General features: G+C 40.3%; 1 protein-coding gene across 2 annotated transcripts in view; it reads left to right on the top strand.

Moving 5' to 3' along the window:
* The window catches only part of cdkal1 (CDK5 regulatory subunit associated protein 1-like 1), a 419123-nt gene that overhangs the window by 247118 nt on the left and 147577 nt on the right, over nucleotides 1–24428 (top strand). For both annotated transcript variants that reach the window (XM_057341126.1, XM_057341127.1), the window contains exon 10: nucleotides 2903–3048. In XM_057341126.1, the coding sequence (XP_057197109.1) occupies nucleotides 2903–3048 (146 nt within the window). The remainder of the gene's footprint in view (nucleotides 1–2902; nucleotides 3049–24428) is intronic.

Genomic DNA, 24428 nt, shown 5'->3' with positions numbered 1-24428 from the left:
CTTGGGATCCAGATAATTAAAGAAAAACTTAAATCGTTCCCCCTCGGCTCTTAAGGTCTTTATATGGAACGGTTTATGAAAGGAAGACATTCTCACTTCACAGGCGCGCCCTAAAAAATTTAAGAACTTTTATCCTCATAGATGATGCAGTGTTCATGAAATAACATGTTTGCAGACACGTTCCTCCCCTCATGTTGCAGGATTGAATGTGTTAGCAGTCTAAATGAAAACCAACAGTTCTGGCGACTGGGCTGGATTGTTAAACAGGTGTTTTGTTAAAGGGGCAATGAATTAAGATCTCAATTTTAACCCGAGCTTTTGTTATATAAGAGGGAATCGTATTCAAGCGAACATCCTGTAAGTGTCAGAACTGAAAACGCCCTTGTTACTAAAATTACAACTGTTATTGACACCAGGCCCAGCAAACGCCAAGTCCTGGAATGCACCTATCTATGACGTCATTGAAAGGTTGAACACCGCCTCCACAGGAGAATATCAATGACAACTTCTCTAGCCCCTCCCACTGGTTCGCGCATAACAGTACTGAAGTAACACAAGTTGTGCGGAACCAGATAGAGCGAGCAAGCAATAAACATGCCGTTGAAGATCGCAAAATATTGTGCAGTCAGTGCCTGGTTGTGGAAGAACACAGTCGCTGCATAACCTTCGGATTCCGACATTAGTAATGCGTGTCTGAAGTTTATTTTTATAGAGGTTCCAGCTCACGTGGGTAAAACATTACCGCAGATCCTTTGTGAACAAGGCACAGGTCGACGGATTTGGATTTGCGGAGAGACTTGAATTAAAAAGCAGCGCTGTGCCGTGAATATTGGATCTGATAGGAATGGCGCAGCAATCTTATGTGAGTTCAACATTTTTGTACTATGCGTCACTATTGCTTTGTTAGAGATTGCTTGTTATGCCCTGAGCACTATTCGCATGGGATTAGTATTACCTGGGGTCCTCTAGTCATTTGTAATAATTGCAGAGGTTGTCTGTGATCTTAATCCCATGCGAATCGGCATCTCTGTGATTTGTAAAGTAAAAATTCCCCCACAAATGACTTACCATATTTTGACAAACACAGAGGTCCTGTGATAATATTAGTCCCGTGCGAATCGGCATCTCTGTGATTTGGCGGGCTCATATATCATTTTCAAGGTTTTATCCACCGTTTGCAAATAATGGAGGCTGTTTTGAAGTGTTTTGGTGGGCGTTTACTTCCAAGTCTTCAATGCCCATTAAAACCGAGCGTTTGTCAAGCCGGCCTCAAAACCCGGGTAGAAAATAGCCTATTACTTATTGATTTTGATGTTTTTGAATGTAATAACCACGCAAACGTCATAAGTAGGCCTCATACAACAGTATAAAACAATAAACATGCCCAGTTAATCATACCTTTAAAGGTAGAGTTAGGAAAAAAAATCTTTAAAATTACAGTTAGTATTTTTTTTCAAAAACGCTTAAGAACATTGAGTCAGGCTGAGTACCAAAACAAACCTGTAGCCAATCAGCGGTAAGGGGCATGTCTGCTCATGTTAACAGAGGGAAGAGAGCAAGCAGGCATTAGAAAGACTGTAGAAAGAGCGATGTCTTATTTATTACATAAAAGTAAAGAGTCTGTGGATTTTAAGTATAAAAAGAAGGATAAAAGTCAGACAGGAGCTAGGACCCACGTTATTATTATAAAGACTTGCCAGCGGAGACGCGTTAGAACCCGCGGTGGTATGGCGAAGCCTTTTAGCAGAGATACGCTAGCATTTTTTTTTTGTGGTCTTAGCTATATAAAGCTAAGCATTTCATGTCTGTGTTGCACAGCACATTTGAAAACGGAGCAATGCAGGAAGGGGCGTGTTCCTTTTGCATAGTAGTGTGTTTTATTGTCGATTTCAAATAACATCAACACTTTTCAGAAATCGATTACTCTGCCTTTAACCTCTGCTACTAAAGATACACCCAAATCCATGCTGACTCATATTGCACACACAGACACGTAGAAATTTGCTATGATAGTCTGATGATGGTTTGGTGGTTTTTTGGGGGGGTAAATTGTGGGTGTCTTTCGCATGTCATGAAGTACACAACGTATACGGCAAAGCCATTTTAGACATGTTAGATCTTTTTAAATCCGTGTGAACATAAACTAAACTAAAATATGTATTTATTTAATATTTATTAATTCTACTATTACTATTATTTGCTTATCTACTTATTCATCATTCATTCGTTTATTTACATAATTATATAAAATGATAATTTCATAAATAACTAAAAATAAAGATCATTTGTTTATGCATGTTTGAGCTACTTTCATATGCGATGTGTCTGGTATTGATCATCTGATGTACCTACTGATGATGCAGACCAATTTCGGCCTGCAGTGCTCATCGATTCGGGCAGGAACGTGCTAATCCATCTGCTGGCTTTTTGAAGGGATAGTTCACCCAAAAAATCAAACTTCTGTCATTATTTACTCACTCTCCTGTCATTTCAAACCTGTATGACTTTCTTTCACAGAACACAAAAGAATATATTTTGAAGAATGTCGTTAACTTGCATTGGTTTTGTGTCCATACAGTGGAAGTGACTGGGGGCCGGTGCTTTTCGGTTACAAACTTTCTTTAAAAAATCTTCTTTTGTGTTCTGCACAAGAAAGAAAGAAAGAAAGAAAGGTTTGAATTGACAAGACGGTGAGTAAATGGTGCCAGAATTTTTATTTTTGGGTGAACTATCACTTTAATCTACACACATTTAGCCGTGTCTAAAGGCAATGTAAACAGACGCGATAAATCATGAGATATGTGTACATATTGTATCTCTTCAACAGGCATGCAGTGTAAATGCAGCCTAAGTAATGTCTTTTGTTGTGTTTAGTTTTTAACTCTCAATCTCCCTCTAATAGGAAATGGCAAAAATCCTGAACCACCCACGGGTCTACGCCTTCCTCCATGTGCCCGTCCAATCAGCATCTGACAGCGTTCTGATGGACATGAGGAGAGAGTACTGCTGTGCTGACTTCAAGCGTGTCGTAGACTTCTTAAAGGAGAAGTAAGTGCCTACTTTGATAAAAACAATGAATTGCACAATAACCCAATGAAACGTATTTGCCTTCGTGGCAGAAGCGTTATTAAAAAGCATCTTTTAGTGGATCACTAGAGGAACACTGTTGGTCATCATGAGCCATTGCACTTATGTTTATTAGTTTTTGTTTGTATCGGTTAACCGTGAAGCATTCTTTTTATTAGGCATGAGAACCCGGATTGATTGTCAAAAGATTTGTTAATTGACTTCATTTTTCTCTGCTTAAGAAATGATATGGATTAAATCTTGACATTTTGCAAATGCCAGTTCTCATGAATTTGGTAAAATAGAATGATTATGATTATTGTGCTTAAGTGCATGCGTTAGAGCGAATCAATGGGTTGGCATATGGATGCGTGGACATGTGGAAGACACGTTTTCTGCAATCTGTCGGTCATGTATTGATTGTCGGCAAACCCACAGACATGCGCTTGGTGATGTCTGTTGTGTGTTTATCAGGGTACAATACTGAACCATATTTAACAAGTTAAAGTGATATTTTTTCCCTATGGTATTGCAATAATAAGAGCTAATGCAGCATCTATTGCAAGTGCCGTTTCGACAAGCTCGGTCACATACACTCAGTATCTTTAATTCCAGCTCTGATAGATGAATGCTTTTCTGTGAGCTGATGTGTGTAGATATATGGCTTTGTGCTTTACATAGAGAGATGTGCTTCTACCAATGCCTTTCTGTAGGTCTGATAAATGGATTGAGCCCATTCAAGGCCTAACATTCAACACGACCTACAACATGCTTATTGTCACGCATGTAAACCTACAGTAGACCCATGCTGGTCTGAGACGGTTTAAGATGCAGTATGAAGTCACGAGTGTGCCTGCAGTGTGTATATTTTGTGAAAAGTAATGAGGTGTTTATGGCAGAAGAAGCTGAGAGTGAGAAACTGTTACACTTAGCGGGCAGCAACAAGGTGTGCTGGTGGAGGAATGTGGACGTCTGGCTGAACTAGATGCCCATAGTTATCTGTAATGACTATGACTTTGATGATATGTTGCATATAATGCAACATATGACTGGGCACACATAATATGAGCATGATTATTACTATATAATATATATTATAAGTGTATTTTAGGTGCCATTCTTGTAGGTTTCTTACTGCTAAAAGGAAATAAAAAAACACATGGTCTGTATGTCAGGCCATCATGTCGTCTTTGACTAGCTTTCTTTAAACTATTTGGAACTGGAGAAAGGTGTTGTCATTGTGAAATCTTTGTCGGAGTAAAATGTGCTTTTCCTGGTAAAGTGGGACATGCACGAGGGTTTAAAGATGTTTTGAAAACTCTTTGTCTGATCGTGTCCGATTCCTATTGGCTTGGGATTGGTTGGTTGGACTTGCTCAACAGTTGCCATGTAAGCCAGCTGTGGTATATGAATTGTCATGTGATATTAAAGAGATCCAGTCGCAAAACAGTGACTCACAACTGTTGGCCATGTTTATTGGTGGAACAGACACCAAGACGCTTAAGAGTAAACTGTGTAAACATGGCCTGTAAGCCTTAATGCCCCAAAACGAATGTGCACCATTATAGATGAGCTGTTTTTGAATACGACTGATATTGCAGCTTTGATTCCATTACAGAATTAGGACATAAACCTATACAAAATTAATTAAATTCAAGTTTTTTTTATGTCGCAATGCTGCTGTGGTTCAAAGCAGCTTTGCATGGAACAAATTACGGAAAACAGAAAAAATATTACATAGTACTTAGTACAGAATACAATACAGTACATGGTATCATTGCAATCATGTATAATCTGTCCCCTGACCTATTTGTGGATCTGTTTATGTACGTGCGGTACAATTACAAATGTTTTCTCGACGTTGAGGTTCGCGTTCGTGTTTGTAATAGTTTCGGATCAGACGGGTTGACAAGATTATTCAATTGAAGGGCATCATAGAGCTGTGTTTGAAGCAATTTGCTTTGAGTCCAGGCTTTTTTACACACAGATCAGCAGATGCTTGCATGAATAGTATCTATTCAATTCATGTGTCATTTATGTGACATAATCATGTATTGTGAAAAAATCTATAGTATTTGAGTGATAGACAGGAATAAACGGAACGGTTGGTTTCAGGGTTGAATGTAACCATTACAAGTGTTATTTCTCTGAATTGGTGAGGATGAATGTCTCTTTTTTTAGTTAAACCTCTGAACAAATAATAAAGTATTTTCTTTTACCTTGAGGCTATGAAAGAAAGTTTGAATATAAAGTGACACAATCGCTGCAGGGAAGGTGATTTAACTTGCCACAATGCTGTTGACCTTTTAAATCACAGATGGAATGCATTTTGCAGTCTCACGGTGTGGCGCAAAAATGAAAACAAGTGAGAGTGATCATGCGTGTGTGTATATACCCTTTAATATTGTGTTTTTCATCAAGCTCCCTGTTGTGAGTTTCATCTGCAGTTGATCGTTTTTAATTCTGCTTTTGTCATGTTTGCCATAAGCCTGTATTAGTGTGTGTGTGTGTTAATCTTTATTATCCATGTCAACAGAAGCACCTGGGCGCTGTTTCTCATGTAGTCTTCATCTCTCATAATCCAGGAGAGTGATTAGTCTGCCCAGTCTCTTGAATAAACAGACTGGGTGTTTTCCCCATTTCACAAATGATCCGCATGCGTACGACAACTTTCATTGCAAGTCAACACCTATGACTTCACTTCATATGTGCACAAGAATAAAGTAAATATTTGGGATTGGCAACCGTATGCAGTTTTGACTCTGGAATTGTCATTTTAATGTACAGACTGGCAGAGTGGCATGAATAATGTTTATTTACATGGATAACTGAAGTCAAGCCTCTATTCTCTCTCCCTATAAATCTAAAACAAGCATTTGTAACCATAGCGACACTGAGTAAAATGTAATGTTTACAGTTGATAGGACCGCAAAGTTAACCCATGCTAATGAATATTTAGTATTTACAGTAGGTCAGGAATTCTTATGAATTGATATGAGAATTGGCATTGAGCATAGAAAGTCATTTTTTGGCAATTATTGTTATTGCTATTGAGAAAAGTTAGTCTCTCTCTCTGTCACCTTTTTGATGGATCGTGCACACACACCCATCTTTTGCTGAGAGGTACAGACTGTAACTCATCCACTCACCTTCTAGGTGTGATTTGACACCAGAAATTGCTGTCCAGAATTTCGGCCTCGGGATAGGGGGCTGCGCTGTTTCTCCATGCCAACAGTCACGAGACTAAACCTATTAGAGCAGTAAAAGCCTCATCAGGACCTGTGGACATGGATACAGTCTCACCTGCTGACAACATCTGATGAAGAACATCCCCCTCAGTGTCTCACCTTCTTTCAGCTGAGAATAAGATAGACGTTTAGACTTCACATTAATTACACATTTTATTTGTAAGTGTTTGGTCTTCCGACCTCTGCTCTCTGGTCTTATGCTTCCTTGCCATTTGTTGTTTTGTTTAAAGGAACATATTTCATTTTAATATTTACCTCAGAAAACCTCTTAGAGTGACAACTGAAGTAATACAGTTCACATATGTTACATTCTATTAAAAATGGCTTTTAGCATCTTTACATTGATATGGTCTGTGTTATTCCTATTATCGGAATAATAGGTAAAGTTATGCATTTTTTATTTCCAGTTTGCAGTAAGCATCCATTTCTCTTCAGTAGGCCCCGATGATTTAGCATTTTCTTTACTTAACATCAAAAAATGTGTTCAACAGCATTTATATTGTTGGTTTGATGTGTTTTTATTCAATTAAAACACAAACAGAATGAATATTATTATTATTGTTATTATTATTAATAATAATGATGTTATTATTATTCTGTTATCATTAGTATTTTTATTAATAATGCCGTTATTATTATTACTATTATTATTGATAATAATGACATTATTATTATTATTATTATTATATTTTGTTGTTATTATTATTAACGACATTATTATTATTACTATTGACATATAGTCATAATGTCAACAATTAATATGCAATATTAAAATATGTGAGTATATTTACATATTCGTTAATGACTTTTACTTTATAAGTAGCTGTTCCAGTTCTGCAGATGATTGTGAACTGAGACTATATGTTGATTTCGCCATAACCCAAATATCCCTAAAATACTCAAAATAGTGATTCAGTGGCGAACAACGTGCCAGTTTTTATGCAACCAAGAGAAGTCTCATGTCTCTGTTTCCACTCTAGAAGCTGGCTTTTCTCCTAATACAGCTGTCTAAAAGCAGGGTTTTCTTTATCCCTCACAGAGGAACTCGGTTCAGGCCAAGGTTGTAAGTCACATGAGGTTAGCCAGGCTGTTTCTACAGCAGTCACAGCACCTTACACAAAGCAGCCCTCTCTTTGACCCACGCTTCAAAGCTTGCTGGCTCTAACCGGCCTGATAACTCCTGGACGAGCCAAAGTAGTAATTCAAACCCATTATAGGAGTCTGAGTGTTCGGGAACAAAAGAAGCGATGCCTGAAATCTTTTTAGAGGACCTTAAACACCATGGATTCTTTTCAGAAACAGCCTTTTACGAGAGTTGCTGCCATGTTGGTGTAAAGGTAGACAAAGCTTAAACGGAAAATGGATGAGCGACAGACTAGATGGAGAGACGCATGTGTACCAAATAAAAACAAATGCAAATACTCAGCCACACCAAAAGAAAAGCAATGGCTCACTTTAAAGGCCCAGGCTATAATTCTCCTGCTCCATTCTTCTACTTTTCAACAGATGGTGATTAACAGGTGCAAATATCTCTGTTTATTCAGGTAAGATGTGCGATTAGTCATATCAGCATCTTTTGATAGCATTTACACAGCAGAGAAGTGTTCATAAAAGACTGTAATGGGAGGCTTGAACCACCTGCCAGCAGTGTTTGTCGCTCATAAATGAGCCACGCTTCTCCTAGTGAGGGATTAACTCGCATAGTCTCCTGCATAGCTCTTTCACAATGTGAGTTAAAGGATGACCAGCTGTTCAGAGTCTCAACGTTTATGTGACTTTTTATATGTCTGGAACTCAATGAGGTGATTTGGGTTTGTATTGTGAAAAACATTACAGACAACACAAAGTGACACGGAAAAAACATTGACAAACTTTCTAGGTAGCAAGAAACCCATTGCAAGTGTGTATAGTAAACAGCAAAAGAAATCGTATTTTGTTTTGACTTACACCACCCACGTAATGATGTCACACACGTTGTCGAGTAATGTTTAACTACGTTTCCAAAGGTCGGCAATAAACAAAATTAAAGTTTTTGAGTATCGCATTACAAGGTTTAACCTTAGGTAACATTGTATCCTGATGCTATGTTGTGGGTTTACGTTGATTTCATGCCGGGTCATTCATATGTGCTGACCCCCATTACTCATTTCTATGACCTAAAGAGAGGTCAGGGCCGTCCGCCTGGAAGCCCAGGAAGAGGCCCCAGCCGTGGGTCTTATCTTTCAGCCAGACTGCCGGCTGCCCCGTCCACCCCCGAAACAAACAGACCTCTCTTTACCAACAGTGACACCCCCAGTGCCGCAAGGGTCATGGAGATCACATGCCTTCCGCCTTATCAAGTGACACAGAACGGCTTCAGCAAACCCGACATCTCTGCTCCCTCGGTTCAACATCGGGATCTGTACATAACTTTACTCTTTAGTTATCCGCAGAACTTTGAGACGAGCGAGGTTAAAAATAAAATGGGTACTTTAAAAAACAGGAGCTGCTGTGTATGTGAGTGGGTAAGAGATCCCTGGCGGTCTCGCTTGACAGTCGTGGTGGATATGGGAGTAGAGGTCTGCACGGGACTGTTTTTTTCATCGCGCCCGCCAAGTTTCATTCAGCACCCACCCAGTCCCGCTGAAAATTCACTCGTGTTCACCCGCTTTCTTTTTAGAATGATTTTCGTCCCGACCCGACAGATCCCGCTCTTTTCCAGATCTCACATTTAAATTTCTCCATAACAAATATAAAATACGCTTTACAAAAACATATCAGTTATTTGTTATCGTATTGTCAATATACAACATTTTTCTTACATTTTAATGTCAATACAGTAGGCAAAATGTCACAGAGAAAAAAAAATTAAATGCATTAACCACAACGTCTTTCACTCAAACTATAAGCAAAGTATGAATAAACGAAACCCGTTTGCTTATATAGCTATATACTGTATATATAGCTAGCGCTCGTGCAAAATGAAATCACTTTTCTTAAACGAACTATTTAAATCCATGCAAGAAATGTCCTGATGACCGTCTTTCCTCTAAAAAACATGAACTCTCTCATAAGGTGCACTAGGCGACCTGCCCGCACTGTCTGGGGGCTGACGCGTGAAAATTCAAGTTAAAACGGAGTAAGAACTGGTCCACGCGCGCTGCACATGCATAGCCAGTCCTCAGATCAGGCTCTACATGTGGTCAGTTAGAAGGATGTCGGGAGTGGGCACCCGTCCACAGACCCGCTCCCGGCTATAGTACCAGAGTTTCCGATCGCTACCATCTTTTATCCAAAACATTTAATCCCGCGCCGCAAGAATTCGTATCGGGTCCCGCGGGAGAGCCGCGGTAATGCAGACCTCTATATGGGAGCGTAAAGGCAAACGTTCCCATATGATGCAGTCTGAGTGTGGTGAAAGAGAGTCGTGGGAGGGATGAGGAGGACACAGTTGTTCAGACGTGCAGTTTGCGGAGAAAATTTTTTGCTCTTCTGGGATGAAGGCTTGTGAACGGAGGTAGTTTATTATTCTGACCTATATGCCTTGTCGCAACAGTGTGCGAGACGCGACTCTTTTTCATGTGAGGAAGAAAACGTGTTTCTCATGTACGTGCCACATACTCGCCTTGAAATTCTTGCTTGCTTTTTTCTCACACGGGTTGCCAACAAACCACTTTTTTCTGCTTCCCCTGAACTTTTGAAGAGTCCTTATAATACAATTTTCACAATCTAAAGTCATCAGCTCCGGCAGGCTTGTCATTCTGTCTGAGAGGTGTTTAAGCCTCACCAAGTAGCACACATAAAAGCCTGGGTTATTACAATCACCTTCTTTCACGCTAAATTAAAGTGATTTGAACTCGGGTCTGAATAATAGAGCTAATGACACTAGTGCGTGATGAATGCAGCTGTAATGTGGAATAAGTGGACGGTGTGGAATGAGCTTGAGATGAGTCTGCTTCTCCGGTAATATCGCCCAGAATTCATTACAGGTGTTTCCAAGCCAAGCGATCAGTCAATTTTCTTCATTCATTAACTCCCCCCACATATACCAGCACCCATAGTTCCATACCACTCATGACTTGTTTTATCATAATAGCTAATTATTTAACTTTCTCGATCAGGTATTATCATGTTGGTTGAAAGTGCTCATCGCAATTTCATTTCCGCAAATCTTATTACACCAGCAATTCTCAAGAAATTATCATCATCTACAGATCGTGTGCAAACGTAAAGACGCATCTTACGGCTGCCTGCAACGAGCATTGCTGACCAGGAAATCTTTTGAGATCTTCTCATGTTGATGGAATTCCTGGTGGATTTGAGGCGCAACGGAATAAGACGGCATTGACACACAAACAAATTGTGTAGATGACCCGAGGACAGAAACACAGAGTAGCGGCACTGTTTATATGAGTGCTAAACTCGCAGAAAGACACTTCCATTCTAGTTCACGTGAAGTGCTGAAGTCACTCATGTGTCATTGTCGTGGTGGAGTACATTGGACAACACTGGCAGATGAAGTTTCGCCTCAGGGCTGAAAGATTAATGGGGTGGTGGACACACTGGACGGCTACCCATGGGCCTCTACTCATTTCAGCCCATGAAGGGAGCTTCTCAAAGGGCCAAAAAGGTTCTTTTCTTTCAGGCTGATCAGATCAGATCGGCTTTGGATAAGTCCATGAACATATGTGTGCGCATGAACACTTGTTACTTTAATGCTAACCAGTATTCAATACTTAGTATATTTTTTCCGTGACGGCAGTCTGAAGTTCTAGCTGTATTTGGCCTCTTATTGTTATTATTATTATCCCTGCCTAACACAAACGCAGTCTCAACAAATTAGACTTAAATAGCTTCAAACAAATGTAATTTAATAAACTGCTACTAATAAGCTCTCCTCACGAACCAAAAATATTTACTCAGTCATGTTTACTCAAAGTTACTGAGTGTTGTGGAAATGAGTTTTCTGAGAGATGAGACCAAGATTTGTCTTTAAAATTATTGTATTGCTTGTAAGAAGGATCAACTCAAAACAGAGTGACAATCCTCAGTCTGCAGAGAGCGGAACATTCCATTCTTATACCCCTACTTCTCCTTTCTCCAGCAATCATCAGTCTCATTTACATCACCCCATACTATGTTTCACTCTTATCAACAGCTCCAAGGCCATGCACATCTTCCCTTCTTAATAACACAGGACATTATTCATTCTACAAGACTGTTTGTTCTTTGACCTCTACCAAAACCTTGCGTAGGCCTCTGTACTGCTACATAAAAGAGATCAATAAAACTCTGTACCAGGCACTAACAATCTCACACTTGTGTTAGTTGAAGTAAATGCATGCATATTCTTACATTAGGTTGCAAAAAGCATAAAAATAAAAATGTCCTCTACACTGAGTGCAGCTGTAACATGTCAGAGGAGACCTGGCCCTCCCGGCTGAGCCTGGTTTCTCCCGAGTTTTTTTCTCCATTTATTTATCATTGGAGTTTGGGTTCCTCGCCACTGGGCCGTGTTGGCTTGCTCACCGGGAGACTTCTGATATTAGATTTGCTCAAGATTCTGTAAACTCCATTAACATTACTTACTAGAATGGTCTTACTATTTCTATAACCTGTACGGCATTGTATTTTACCTTTCTGTGTTTTTTTTCTTTTTGTTTTGTTTTGTTTTTCTTCCTATAAAGCTGCTTTGAAACCATGCAGCATTGTCAAAAGCGCTATATAAATAAAATAAAATCGAATTGAATGTGGTATCAAAGGAATTTGGTTCACCATATGATCTACTGGTTAAAGAAAAAGTCCATCAGATTGAGTTTGGTGAAGTTTCCCTTAAGCTTCCTCCTCAACCAGGAGATGAGTCATGTGATGATCTTTAATATCAACATGGTCATCAGTAAAAGTTTCAAAGCTTAAGGCCAGCTTGTGTGTTGGAGAAAGAGATAAACAATGTAGAACCTAGTCCTAAAATCACAGTGTAATCTTTGTCCACTCTTCACATCATTGACCACAGTTTGCCAGAAATAAACCGGTTTAACAGCTATAAATGTTTGAGTTCGAATGAACATTAGCCATGAGAAGCTAGGATAACGTGCAGAATTCTTCATAAGTGATCGTAAAGGTGATTTCTGTGGAACAGATGCACACTAGAAACGCCAGATTTTGGGTCGTCTCAGTCTTGTTAAACAGGTGCTTTTTTGTCATTAATTGAATATTGGCGAAGGGCAGGTGATAAACTATAATAAAACCAGCAATAATTGCATATTATTATTTAATCATTCAGGCATTTAACTTAACATAAACCATTATATATACTGTATATATTTTATATAGTCATTTGTTAAGAATTTGTGAATAAGCATTTATTAAAAATTTGTTCTATTGTTTTTCTCTGCACAAAGTCTTCACGTTCAAATTGCTTAAATAAAATGTAATTTTTAGAGCCGAGATCTATGTTTATCCTTTGCAGAATCTATTCATCTTAAGATCATTTAAAACACAATAATGTTGAGGTGAGAAATCTTAGATATCTTAGATGTCTTTGTTTCTTTTTACAATAATACAAAGTTGGTCTTGTGTACTGCGTATGTCATATAGAGGCGTAAGGAAGCAAAAGCATGAAAATTTAATTTCCAATAGTATTTGTGCAGCTGTGCATGCCATACATCATTTATATGAGTTGCCCATTACATTTGGACAATAGAGGTGCGGTGTCAGTTCAAGGTACTGTTTAAAACCGCCTTAAAGGCTTCGGATTCCCATGTTAATGACTTCACAGCAGACTATCTGTGAATCAACTTTTTGTAAATATTTGTGAATGATTTTTTCAGATCATGAGAGCATATAGAGTCAAGTGAAGACAATCCTCTGGTAACTGTATCTGGCCCTCTGCCAAACAAGCTGCTCTTGGTAACACTCAGGGCTGTTGCACGCACCGTCTCACGCTTTCATTATGCAGAGAGGTGTTGAAGTTAGTCTCTGTGTGCCGATGCAACGTTAAAAAGATACGCCTTGACTCCCAGTCTGATATTTACAAAGCGGCTCTCTCTCCATCTCCCCCTCTGCAGCCTGTTGCGCTCACTAGACAAACAGGCGATAATGTATTTGTAGTTAGTCATTACGTTCATGGAGTACTTTGTGATCTCACCAGAGTACCTGTCCTTGGGCTAAGGGCACTGAGGACACCGTCAGCGTGTTACCTGTTCACCGTTTGGGCTCCCGTTGATGTTTAACCCCTGACGTTCTGTTTGCTCACTTAATACATTTAGTCTCCGGATGTTATAATCAATCTTACTTTAACAGTGCTTCTTATCACGACCGCCGTCAAATCATGTAGTCTTTTGATCTCTGGCAATAGCACCCTGTCGTACTCTCTGATCCCGCACAGTTCTCGTTCTTTTTGTTTTGGTAGCTGATGGAGGAAATGAACTGCTTTATGTTGTGCAGAGTGGCCCAGTGAAGCAAGAAAACAGAATTCATGTATAATGCGATGCTCCTCTCAGGAGAAATAACAGATTTGATAGAAGAGCTCCATAGTGGAATTCTGAGCCACTCGGTTAAGGGACCGATTATTCATCGGCAGCAATTTAGCAAAAAAGTTTGCTTTTCAAAGAGCTTATGTTTATAAAGACCGAGGGAGTTCAGTGATGGTAATAGATGGTAATAACATTTTATATAATTTGGTAGTAAATTTGTATACCATAGGACTTGGTATAAGAGTGTAAATACATTTCGTCTTTGATGGTCAACCTTGAATAGAAATCCTTTCAGGCATGACTGATTATATCTTTGACTATATTGCCGATGAAATCATAGCTAGAAGGATAGGTGTTCCCTCAAAAATATGAACTATGGGTTTACTGTTGTAAAAGTATAACCATGTTTATTGTTTTGAGTTTTGTTGTTTCACTACAGTTATACTACACATGGTTAGGCTATGATTCCTGTAGTAAGACAATGGTAAATTTGAGGTCACTGTGGTTTTACTACAAATGTCACAATTAAACTTATAGACTAGTAAAACCATGGTTAATTTTTGAGGTTGACCAATCAGCTTTTAGCTTTTTTTGGTAGTAGAGATTAGTTTAAGTATTTCAAATTCACTGACATGTTTGGTGAACCATTATCGATTTCTTATCTAAATGTATAGCAGAACTTAGCATTGACTTTCAGTTTTGTTTCTCAAATGGTTTAGTTTTTTTTTTTGGACCATTTGGTGACCCAACATGTTTTTAAATCTTAGTTTTGGCAACCTTTATTGAGTTTATGACGCATGTCTATGTCTTATTTTGCTAGCTCTTCCATAGTGACTCATGAAAATGCACTTGATCGAATGCACAACCTTTTCATGTCAACAACATGTGCCGTATGAAGCATTTCATGTTCCCTTTTAAATGCGTATGACCCTATTTATTTAGCTGTCTTAACTATTCACTTGCATAGTTGCTATCTTAAAGGAACAGTTCACCCAAAAATAAAAATGCGGTCATTGTTTACTCACCTTCGAGTTGTTCCTAATCTGTATAAATTCTTTGTTTTGATGAACACAGAGAAAGACATTTGGAAGAATGCTTGTAACCAAACAGTTCTTGGACCCCATTGACTACCGTAGTAGGACACATTATTTAAAGGGCTCATCGGATAAGCACTTTAACAAGTTGGTATGATTTGTTAGGGTCTTCATGAAATGTCTGTAACATATTTCGCTTAAAAACACTCAATGGCTGTGTAAACAAAACCATTTTTGCCTTGTCAGTTTTGCCTATGCTCACAGCAACCCGTTTTGGTGTATGTCTCTTTAAATGCCCCGTCCGACCCTAAGATCCATCACTACTTCTCCATTCAACTGGGCTCATCAACCATCACATCTTCCAGAACGGCAAGAAACCTGGGAGTGGTGATCGATGATCAGCTAAGCTTCACAGATCAGGTTGCCAGCACCACTCGGTCCTGTAGATTCATCCTCTACAATATCAGGAAAATTAGACCTTTCCTATCCGAGCATGCTACGCAGGTCCTAGTCCAGGCTCTTGTTTTGTCTAGACTGGACTATTGCAATGCGCTACTAGCTGGACTTCCTGCTTGCACAACAAAACCTCTACAGATGATCCAGAATGCAGCAGCAAGAGTGGTCTTCAATGAACCGAAGAGAGCACACGTCACCCCTCTCTTGTTTAAGTTACATTGGCTCCCTATAGTCGCTCGCATCAAATTCAAGACTCTGCTCCTGGCCTACAAGACCACCACTGGTTTGGCACCCCCTTATCTTCATTCACTAATGCAGACTTATGTACCCGCCAGATCCTTACGCTCTGCAAACGAACGACGTCTTGTGGTGCCATCCCAAAAAGGTAAAAAATCGCTCTCACGTACCTTCTCTGGATCGGTTCCATCTGTAAGAATCTGCTGAAAATACATCTCTTCCGTCAGCACCTGTTGTTAAATATTACTTACATCAGCAGCTTTGTCTCGTTCAGTTGGTCTCGATCCCTCTTGAGGAACAACTTTGAAGCTAATCCTGCTTTTACTGTCCCAGGTTGATAAAGCACTCCGGCTTGAAGTGATTCGCGCAAACAAGCAGGTTTTTACTTATGGTTTCCGAGGGATTTCCACTAAAAATAAAATAAATCCACTCCTCTCTTGTCTTCTCCGAGGCTGTGACTCTAAATAAGCCAAAGACAGTACATTTAGCATGTTTTCCGTGAACTTTTGCCATGACATCAGAACAAGTTCACCGCTGTCGCCTGTGAAAACAACAATGGCGGCAGCGCTGTGGGTGGAAACGTGGGTGGTAATATTATAATAAGAGCCTCTTCGTACATCAGAAGAGGAGCGAAACCTGGTCGGCTCGATTTCTCACACGCTTGTAGAGAAAGCCTCACCAAAACAAAGTTACTGTGTTGTCATTTTTCACGTTTTTTGAGTTGGTAGATGCACCAGGGATGCGATTATAGCACTTAAACACAGAAAATGACTCCTTTAATATTTTTCTTTGCTCTGTTGAACACAAAAGAAGATAGTTTGAACAATGTAGGAAAGCAAACAGTTCTGGGGCACTTTTGACCACCATTGTCATTGTTCCTACAATAGTATTCAATGGGGTCCAAGAACTGTTTGGTTACAAGCATTCTTCCAAATATCTTTCTCTGTGTTTAACCAAACAAAAGACATTTATACAGGTTTGGGACATCTGGAGAGTAGGTAATTTCCCTTTTGTCCCTTTAACATTTTTGAATTATTTATTATATGTATTTTCCTTACATCCATTATAACAAACCTGGTCATAACCCACATTTGTTTTAGGTTTCGAATCTGTTGCTTGTTTCCAACACAGGGGGAGCCTGGTGTCTGTTTAAACCGTGCTCTCCGTGTGTGACTTCAGTGAGCCCGAGGCAAGGTTAATGTTTCACTCGTACAAGAGACCGGAGAGAAACCAGTGAGCAGGCTCCCTCAAGGGAAAAGTAAGAGAGGGAAATGGAGAGGTTTGGCGCGCTCACACGTCTAACCGGTGGGACTTCCCGCTGCCTGGCACACGCTGAGCTCACATGCATCCCTGAGTCATGCTGTTTGCATCCTGAAACTTGTTGTTCCTCCCGCGCCGGGTCCCGCCGCTGCCCTCCTCCTCCACTCTGATTACACTGCAGATTACAGTCGCTCGCTTCAGTCGACTGTTTAGGTCCCGCTTTCTCTGTCACCGTCTCCTTAATCTCTGTTTGATGTGAGTCATCGTGGTTTCGTCGAGTTGATGGCACACGTTGACTCACACCGCACGCACACATGTTGTCACATTTGGGTAATAATTGGCCTGTAATCTAATAACATTCACTGTCACGCACATGTATATTGTGTAGCAAACACCCCTCCCCATAAACTATCTCTCTGTCTGTCTATCTCTCTCTGGCTTCTGTCTCACGTTGACACTTATGACACAAACTGCTCGTGTTTACCGCCTGAGCAAGCACTCTCATTTGCGCAACCAGTTCTAGGTGTGTTGTGTGTGGGAGCATGAAGATGGGTTTGTTTCCCCCGAGGGAGGAAACTTGAGCAGGTATTAAAACCGTCTCTCGTAGAGGAGGTGTGTAATATTTCTGATGCTACAATGATTTATTTTTTCTTAGCTTAATGTTGATAGACATCTATAAGGCAATTCAGGTCGATTCCCCTGTGGATGCTTTCAGTACGAATATCCCGACACAGCAACATGAGCTCAGCCAATGGTCAAGGGTGTGGGGCGGGACTATCTGTTTGTTCAACGGTTGTGAGATGTGCCTTTTCAGTGAAGTTTTTGCATTTTCTTTTGTCGACCATGGTGGTGCAGAAATAACATATTACACCATCTGAGTCTCGTATTCAGTGACCAAGCTATTCCACATAACCTCGAGTCAAAGAATTGGGTTTAAGTTGAAGCTTTTAGCCTTCAGTTATGACTGGTAGAACTTGAAGAACATCTCTCAAACTGTCTCAGATGCACAAGTACCTGTTGCATAACAAAGTAGTTCTGTGTTCATGCCCGGCGGCTACACTGTAACCCCTCACTTATCAAGACGTGGCATATGTCTGAAAGTATTACATAAACCTCCCACCTTAACATTTCTTATTTGCTTCCTCATTTTGTTTAAAACCATTATAGATCAGATTTAGAAATATGGATCTTGTTATTAACAGTTACTTTGCTCTTGCCATACAGAAAAAGCGTATGATGTAAGCTAGCTGTAAGGCCTGATGTGAGTAATGACTCGATTCGGTCTGTTCTTCACGTAATGCATTTCTATGCCTTCAGACGATTTCTATTATATAACCAACGTGGGAAAAAAATGATTGCTGCATACGCTTTGTGAATGAAATGAAAGTAAACAACATGATCTCAGGAAAACTATTTTACAAGGTAGAAACTTTGTATGCATTTGTATGATGTGAATCGCACAAAAAATGTTGATTATTAGGAAGAAAGGAACCATAAAGTTCAAGGCCTAAACAGTCACTGGGCCAAAAACTGTCACGACTGTGGCAGAAAGAACCCAAATGCAGGCAGCGGTGAAGGGGTTAACACAACAAGACTTTAATTATAAATAATAAACAAAACAAAAACCCACGATGGGGCAAACCAAACAACACTAGATACTACAACTGACAAGACAAATATAACTAAGACAATGTAAAAGAACAACACTAGACAAACGCTAAATAACAGACTCACAAAGACTCGACTTGACTTGAACTTGACTAGACTTGGGGTACAGACAAGAACACCATACACCACGTACTCCACCAACACAAGACAAAGAAACAAGAGGGTATTTAAAGGGAATACAAACGAGGGATAATTACACGGGGCAGGTGTGGGTAGTAAAACACTCAGGGAAGGATAACGAGGAAACGAGAGGAGCGGGGCCAATGACGAGACACTGGAGAGAACGTATATTATTGTCAAAAGGACAATAATATGTTTCTCTCCACACATAACCAAAGGCTTTGTCATGGCTCAGCTACAGGACCAAGAAAAACATGACTAAATGAAGCAGAGCCATGACAGAAGCCCCCCCTTTAATGAGCACCTCCAGGTGCTCACCAAGGGGTAGACGGACGAGACAAGACAGACTGGGAGACAGACAGGACAAGGCAAAACAAAGAAAACAAAATCAAGGGCAAACATGACAAGACAACAACAGGACTTGGGTGGGACATCAAAAATAACAAACATGGGAGGGGGGGAGGGACCAAACAAGGGCCCATAGGGGGCAGTCCATGGGGGTGGGGAGAAGTCCCAGTCCCCGGCTGCGCTCGAGGGCGCGGAGTCCTGGGGGACTTAGGGGGAGTCCTGGAGGGGACAGTCTTTGGCCCTGGCAGTTTCCCAGGGGCCGGCTGGACAGGGCTTGACGCCGGCTGGAAGGCCGGCTGGACAGGGCTTGACGCCGGCTGGAAGGCCAGCTGGACAGGGCTTGACGCCGGCTGGACAGGGCTTGACGCCAGCTGGAACACCGGACTGAACGCCGGCTGCACCGGATTTGACGCCGGCTGGATCACCGGACTGAACGCCGGCTGCACCGGACTTGACGCCGGCTGGATCACCGGACTGGACGCCGGCTGGGTCATCGGCCTGGACACATGACTAGACAAAAGACTGGACACAAGACTGGACACAGGACTGGACACAAGACTGGACACCGGACTGGACACAAGACTGGACACCGGACTGGACGCCGGCTGCACCGGACTGGACACTGGACAGGACATCGGCAGCACCACCGGACTGGACACCGGCTGCACCACCGGACTGGACGCCGGCTGCACCACCGGACTGGACGCCGGCTGCACCGGACTGGACACAAGACTGGACACCGGGCTGGACGCTGGCTGCACCGGACTGGGCTTCCCCCTCCTCGGCTTCTTCTTCCTTGACCGGGCCACAGGACATGTGGCCGGTTGCTGAGAAGCGATGGGGAGCCCGGTTAGCTCCGTACCGGAGGAGTCGGACGGGGAGTCCCACGACTCCCTTCGTCTGCGCCGGCCACGGATGCTGATGGGCGGAGGAGGAGCTGCCGGGGGAGAGGCGGACGGACGGTTCGGCCATGCCGATGACCCCGATCTCCATGACGCGACCCTCCGGGATCGCGGGTAGGGGAAATGGATTGGGTTGGGCTGAGACCCTGGGCTCCGGCCGATTCATGGCATACCTAATCATGTCCGTGAAGCCCAGCGGTCTCAGCATCCTCATCTCCTCCCGAGACAGCGGCTCATTCAAACCACCGTTGAACAGGGCCATCTGCTCCGTCTCGTCATGGACCATCTCCCCTGCGGTCTCGAAGAATCGATCTGCGAACTCCAAGACATCGGAGTAGCCCTGTCGCAGACCGCAGAGGAGATGGGCCTGCCTGGATCGCCTTGCCTCCATCTTGCCTGCTGGGTTCAATACTGGTTGGTGAATTCTGTCACGACTGTGGCAGAAAGAACCCAAATGCAGGCAGCGGTGAAGGGGTTAACACAACAAGACTTTAATTATAAATAATAAACAAAACACAAAACAAAAACCCACGATGGGGCAAACCAAACAACACTAGATACTACAACTGACAAGACAAATATAACTAAGACAATGTAAAAGAACAACACTAGACAAAAGCTAAATAACAGACTCACAAAGACTCGACTTGACTTGAACTTGACTAGACTTGGGGTACAGACAAGAACACCATACACCACGTACTCCACCAACACAAGACAAAGAAACAAGAGGGTATTTAAAGGGAATACAAACGAGGGATAATTACAAGGGGCAGGTGTGGGTAGTAAAACACTCAGGGAAGGATAACGAGGAAACGAGAGGAGCGGGGCCAATGACGAGACACTGGAGAGAACGTATATTATTGTCAAAAGGACAATAATATGTTTCTCTCCACACATAACCAAAGGCTTTGTCATGGCTCAGCTACAGGACCAAGAAAAACATGACTAAATGAAGCAGAGCCATGACAAAAACAGATCGAATGAAAACGTACAAATTATATACAGTATATACTGTATATATGAAGAGTTTGGTTCCAAAATGAGATTACTCATTCTTAAAAAAATTCAAAAATCAAGTTTTTTTTTATTGTGCATTCCAATTAATATCAATCAAACTGCAGTTGGTTTGTTTTGATTTAAGTCGTAATAACAAAAAATCAGCTAACTAATACAATAAAACACAACATAAACATTACATAATAATAAAAAATTAAATCAGAGTTCTCTCATTTTGGAACCAAACTCTTCATATATACATACATATATACACATATACATACAGTATATACATATATATATATATATATATATATACACACACATTCATATGTTGTTTATACTGTGTATATATATATATATATATTCATAGACTAAAATGTAAATTCGTACCTCATAGCTTAAGGTAAATATCATTATTATTTTAACCCTGATTTCTTATATATTTCATAACTGATTTCTATTTATTGTTTTAATAAAAAAGTTGCAGATTGCAGCTTGAAATGAATGCTACTGCATTAGACAAATATCAAGTGAAAGTAATGAAGTTATTTCTTAGGAAGGTTGGTGTTTAGTAGCATTTGTTTGCAGATGTCACTTTGTATAATAGTTAGATGTGACGCTATGATGTTTCTATATTAAGTGTGTGCAAATAATTCATTAGATCTCTGTTTCAACAGTATGAATCGTACACAGCCTTCAGCAGTTGTTCTGAAAGATAAACGACATGTCATGTTATGTTTACACGTCAGACAGTATGATACCATAGTGTTCACCTCAGCTGCTCCTGCTGCATCTCGTTCAGCAAATGTAGGCCTGACAAAAACAGGAAGTAGATAAAGAGGGGCTTGTTAACTCGCTTAGTTGACCGTAATGAAGCTTTCCTTTGAACACACCAGCTAATAGTTCTCTTTTATTGATCAGTTTAGAACAGAAGAGATGGCTGGGAGAAACTGGCCTATAGGACAGGGACGACCACAGTGATAATGACTGCTGCGACCTTTACCTAAGGGGCAGAAAGCTTTTTTCAGATAAAATGCTATTTCTTTAGATTTTTATATAGAGGAACAGAAATGTTTTTTCGTGCCTTTATTTTGAGGTGTGCACCAATGATATCGTATTGGAGTGCTTTAGTTTGTGGTCTAAAGCAGTTTGCTAATCATTACAATGAGAAGTCTGTGTTTGGAATTCAGTTATACATGCAAATCTATTAACTGAAACAACACTGGCACGCTAGTGGCTCTTATGTTACAGTTTATTCCGTTTGTTCTTTAATTACAGTTGAGTTGTGAAACATGCACATAATTTCTTCAACAACATTTGAAATGTTTACTGCTTAGAGGGACAGTTCACCCAAAAATGAAAATTTTGTCATCATTTACTCACCTTCGGGTTGTTCCAATTGTGTATACATTTCTTTGTTCTGCTAAACACAAAGGAAGTCATTTGGAAGGATGTCAGTAACCAAACAGATATCATCCCCCATTTACTGTCATAGGAGGAAAAATAAATGCGATGTGAGTCAATGGGTGTTGAGATCTGTTTGGTAACTGACATTTTTCCAAATACCGTCCTTTGTGTTAAGCAGAACAGATTTTTACAGGTTTGGAACAATCTGACGGTGAGCAAATGATGACAGAATTTTCATTTTTGGGTGAAAAATCCCTTTAAACCTTAACATTTAAATAAAATATAACATTATATGAAGAATTGGGTTCTAAAATTCGATAACATTTCAAAAATCATGTTTTTATTGTGTTTTATTCTGTTAGTTAGCTGTATTTTCTTTTTATTATGGCTTAAATCAAAACAAACCAACTGCAGTTTGATTGATAGTAATTGGAATGCACAACAAAAAACATGATTTTTGAAAAAAATTAAAAACAGAGTTATCTCGCTTTAGGAACCAAACTCTTCATATTTTATCATTATTATTCATTTTCTATTTTTTAATAATAATTTGTATTTCCATTTTTTTTCATTAAATGAATCATTTACATTAACCAACTGAACAAATTGATTTATTAGATTACGTTGTTGGGGGTTTTACTATACATTTTAAATTGCAGCCAATTAAATCAATCAAAAAAAAAAAGTATTTTTACGGTTGTGGTCGTGTATGTCAGGAAAGAAAACATGCAAATGTCTAGCTCGCAAAGTGTGTATAAACACTTAACCTCTGTGTTTTTAAAGTTGTGATCTCTGGCCTGTCGTATGCTTGATCGGCCATTAAACAGTTCGAGTTAATTTCATTAGTAGGGTCAAGTCTCTGCTAATCTTGAGCTGGATTTCACTCACAACACACATATCACTCTTAATGTATGTGCTCCTGTGTGCTGAGGAGTGTCCTCGCAGGGAATTCAGGATCTTTATTTCCATTGTCCTGTAGAACATCCAACCAGAACGATGTGTCAGCCAATGATTGACATCGCAAAGAGTGATGTCAACAGATGTTGAGTGGCCAAATCTAATTAAATATTTAAACATTTATGTCTACAAAGATATTAACAAGATTCTCCACTGCTATTACCATTAATGGGGAGGGAATGCCACACTCAATATGGCCGCTTTAGAGAAGAAAGTCCCGCCTCCCAATAAAAAGAGCCAATCGCCAATCGATAAAGACAAAAGTTATGGAACGGTTGATGTGAGGTTTAATTGTTGGTTGGAAATATGCTTTTGGATTTTTGCCAGCAATTTTAAAATCATGGATTAAAGTTCTCCGTCGCTACGACGGACTTACGGTAATTGCAGCGAGTCTACGATGGATTTCCGTCAATTGCAGGGTTTTAGCCTGTACTCTAATGTCTTAAATTCACTTTTCATAATGCTGTTAACCCTTTGCCGCGTACGATCACACCGGTGTGATAAGAACATTCAGAGCTTTGGCTGACACTGAGCCAGAGACAGACTCAATCCTGTCACATATCACAACTGTGCAGTGCTTTCAACCACATAATGTTTAATTTAGCCTTCAGACATATACACGTGCCTACAAGCACGAAATGCATAGAGGTTGTATAATACAGTACACACTGATGTCTATGGAAGCGGCAATAACAATCTCCTCAAATGAAATTTGACGGATGTGTTTTATTCACATCAGACACAGTATCTGCAATGTAAGCAATTGTTAAGATCACTCAATTCTTCTACCAGGTCACCAGGCACTTACATGTTTTTTAAGAGAAGTAGATGAATTCACGTGATGTAAATCCGACAGATCTCAGACTACGGCAGAAACAAACATGGCGGCGCCCGCTTATAGCTCAACTAACGCGATCATTATAAAAGTGTCTAAACAACAAAACACATTCACATGTACATATTTGGCAATCGGAATGTTAGATATTTCATGACATAGTTAAAAGTTTGTGAATTTTTTTGAGTAAAAAAGAAAATTATGTAAAAGCAATGCATCAGTCATACAGCTGCTGTGGCTCTGCGGTGTGTCACGTGATAAGCAGTGGCGTGTCGCCATGGAAAGTTAAAGTGATAGGCTACCTTCTTAACGTTCGCCTTGGAAAAGCTAGTCAAACACTGAAACTAGTCACTATAGCTAGTCAAACACTGAAACTAGTCACTGTAGCTAGTCAAACACTGAAACTAGTCATGTAGCTTGTCAAACACAGAAAC

The sequence above is a fragment of the Triplophysa rosa genome, linkage group LG8 (genome assembly GCF_024868665.1).
Source record: "Triplophysa rosa linkage group LG8, Trosa_1v2, whole genome shotgun sequence".
NCBI classification, from domain to species: domain Eukaryota; kingdom Metazoa; phylum Chordata; class Actinopteri; order Cypriniformes; family Nemacheilidae; genus Triplophysa; species Triplophysa rosa.
The sequence above is the reverse complement of the archived record's forward strand: the minus strand, read 5'-3'. Positions and strand labels throughout refer to the sequence as shown.